This window comes from Tupaia chinensis, unplaced genomic scaffold, assembly GCF_000334495.1.
Source record: "Tupaia chinensis unplaced genomic scaffold, TupChi_1.0 Scaffold000704_1, whole genome shotgun sequence".
Lineage (NCBI taxonomy): Eukaryota > Metazoa > Chordata > Mammalia > Scandentia > Tupaiidae > Tupaia > Tupaia belangeri.
In genome coordinates this window covers 1,911,150-1,912,151 of record NW_006160227.1, presented here as the reverse complement: position 1 = coordinate 1,912,151, position 1,002 = coordinate 1,911,150, and the positions used below count along the sequence as shown (strand labels likewise).

General features: G+C 64.3%; 1 protein-coding gene across 1 annotated transcript in view; it reads right to left on the bottom strand.

Moving 5' to 3' along the window:
• The window catches only part of H1-8 (H1.8 linker histone), a 7,909-nt gene that overhangs the window by 3,979 nt on the left and 2,928 nt on the right, over positions 1-1,002 (bottom strand). The window contains exon 2 of the mRNA XM_006160689.2: positions 449-702. Coding sequence (XP_006160751.2) covers positions 449-702 — 254 coding nt within the window. The remainder of the gene's footprint in view (positions 1-448; positions 703-1,002) is intronic.

The window sequence follows — 1,002 nt, the reverse complement described above, 5'->3', positions numbered from 1 at the left end:
CACCGGGTCCGGGACGTGAACCGCGGTCGACTACATGGGAGTCCAACAACATAGCCATTACACTAACTGCTGGTCCCTTTTTTTTTCTTTTTTTAAAGAAAGTCTCCCGAGGTGCTGTAGCAGCCACGAGTCGGGCAGGAAGCCCAGGGCAGGCGATGACAAGATGGAACTGTATCTGAGTCCCTGAGGTTCTCCTGGTGGCCAATGTCAGGGCCAGAAGCAGAGTAGACAGCTCTTGGTCTCCAAAAATGGCCCAGGAGTGACAAAGACGGACACCACAGGTGACAGGGCAGGGGACAGCTCCGAGGGGGCACGCACCAGCCCTTCCCGAGGAGAGGGGTCCCAGCTGAGCCCGGGAAGAACGGAGGCAAGGACAGGGTGGGACAGGCTCAGCAGGTGCAGAGGCGGGGACAGCAAGGGGCCGACGCCCAGGCCCGCAGCGGCTCACCTTGAAGCTGCCGGTGACTCCCCTGGCCTTGGAGTTGACGGGCCTGACCAGGAGGCCGCGGCGCAGGCCGCTGTCCAGGGCCTGGCGCAGCAGGTACTTGAAGCGGCAGGCGCCCGCCGCGACGTAGCGCTTGATGGCCGTCACCGACAGGTCGTGCCGCTGCTCCCGCAGCTGCAGGGTCTCCAGGGCCTCCACCACCATGCACAGCATCGTGGGGGCGTGGGGCCCCGCAGGGACGCCCTTGCAGCTCGGGCCTGTGGGACGACCGACGGCAGGACATCACTGGAGCCCAGGCCACCCTGGGCCCCGCGAGGAGGCACGGCTGGGCCCACGGAGAGTGGGCGGGCGGCCTGGGAGGACATGGGGCTCCCTGGTGGCAGTGCTGTCTCAGGTGAGGCTCTTTTTAAAGAATTCGCTCTTCCAGGGACCAGCAGTTAGCGTAATGGCTATGTCGCTGGACTCCCATGTAGCCAACCACGGTTCGAGTCCTGGACCCGGTGGCTTAAACTCACGCTGGGCGGGTGTGCATGTGTGCTCAAGATCCCGAGAGGAGA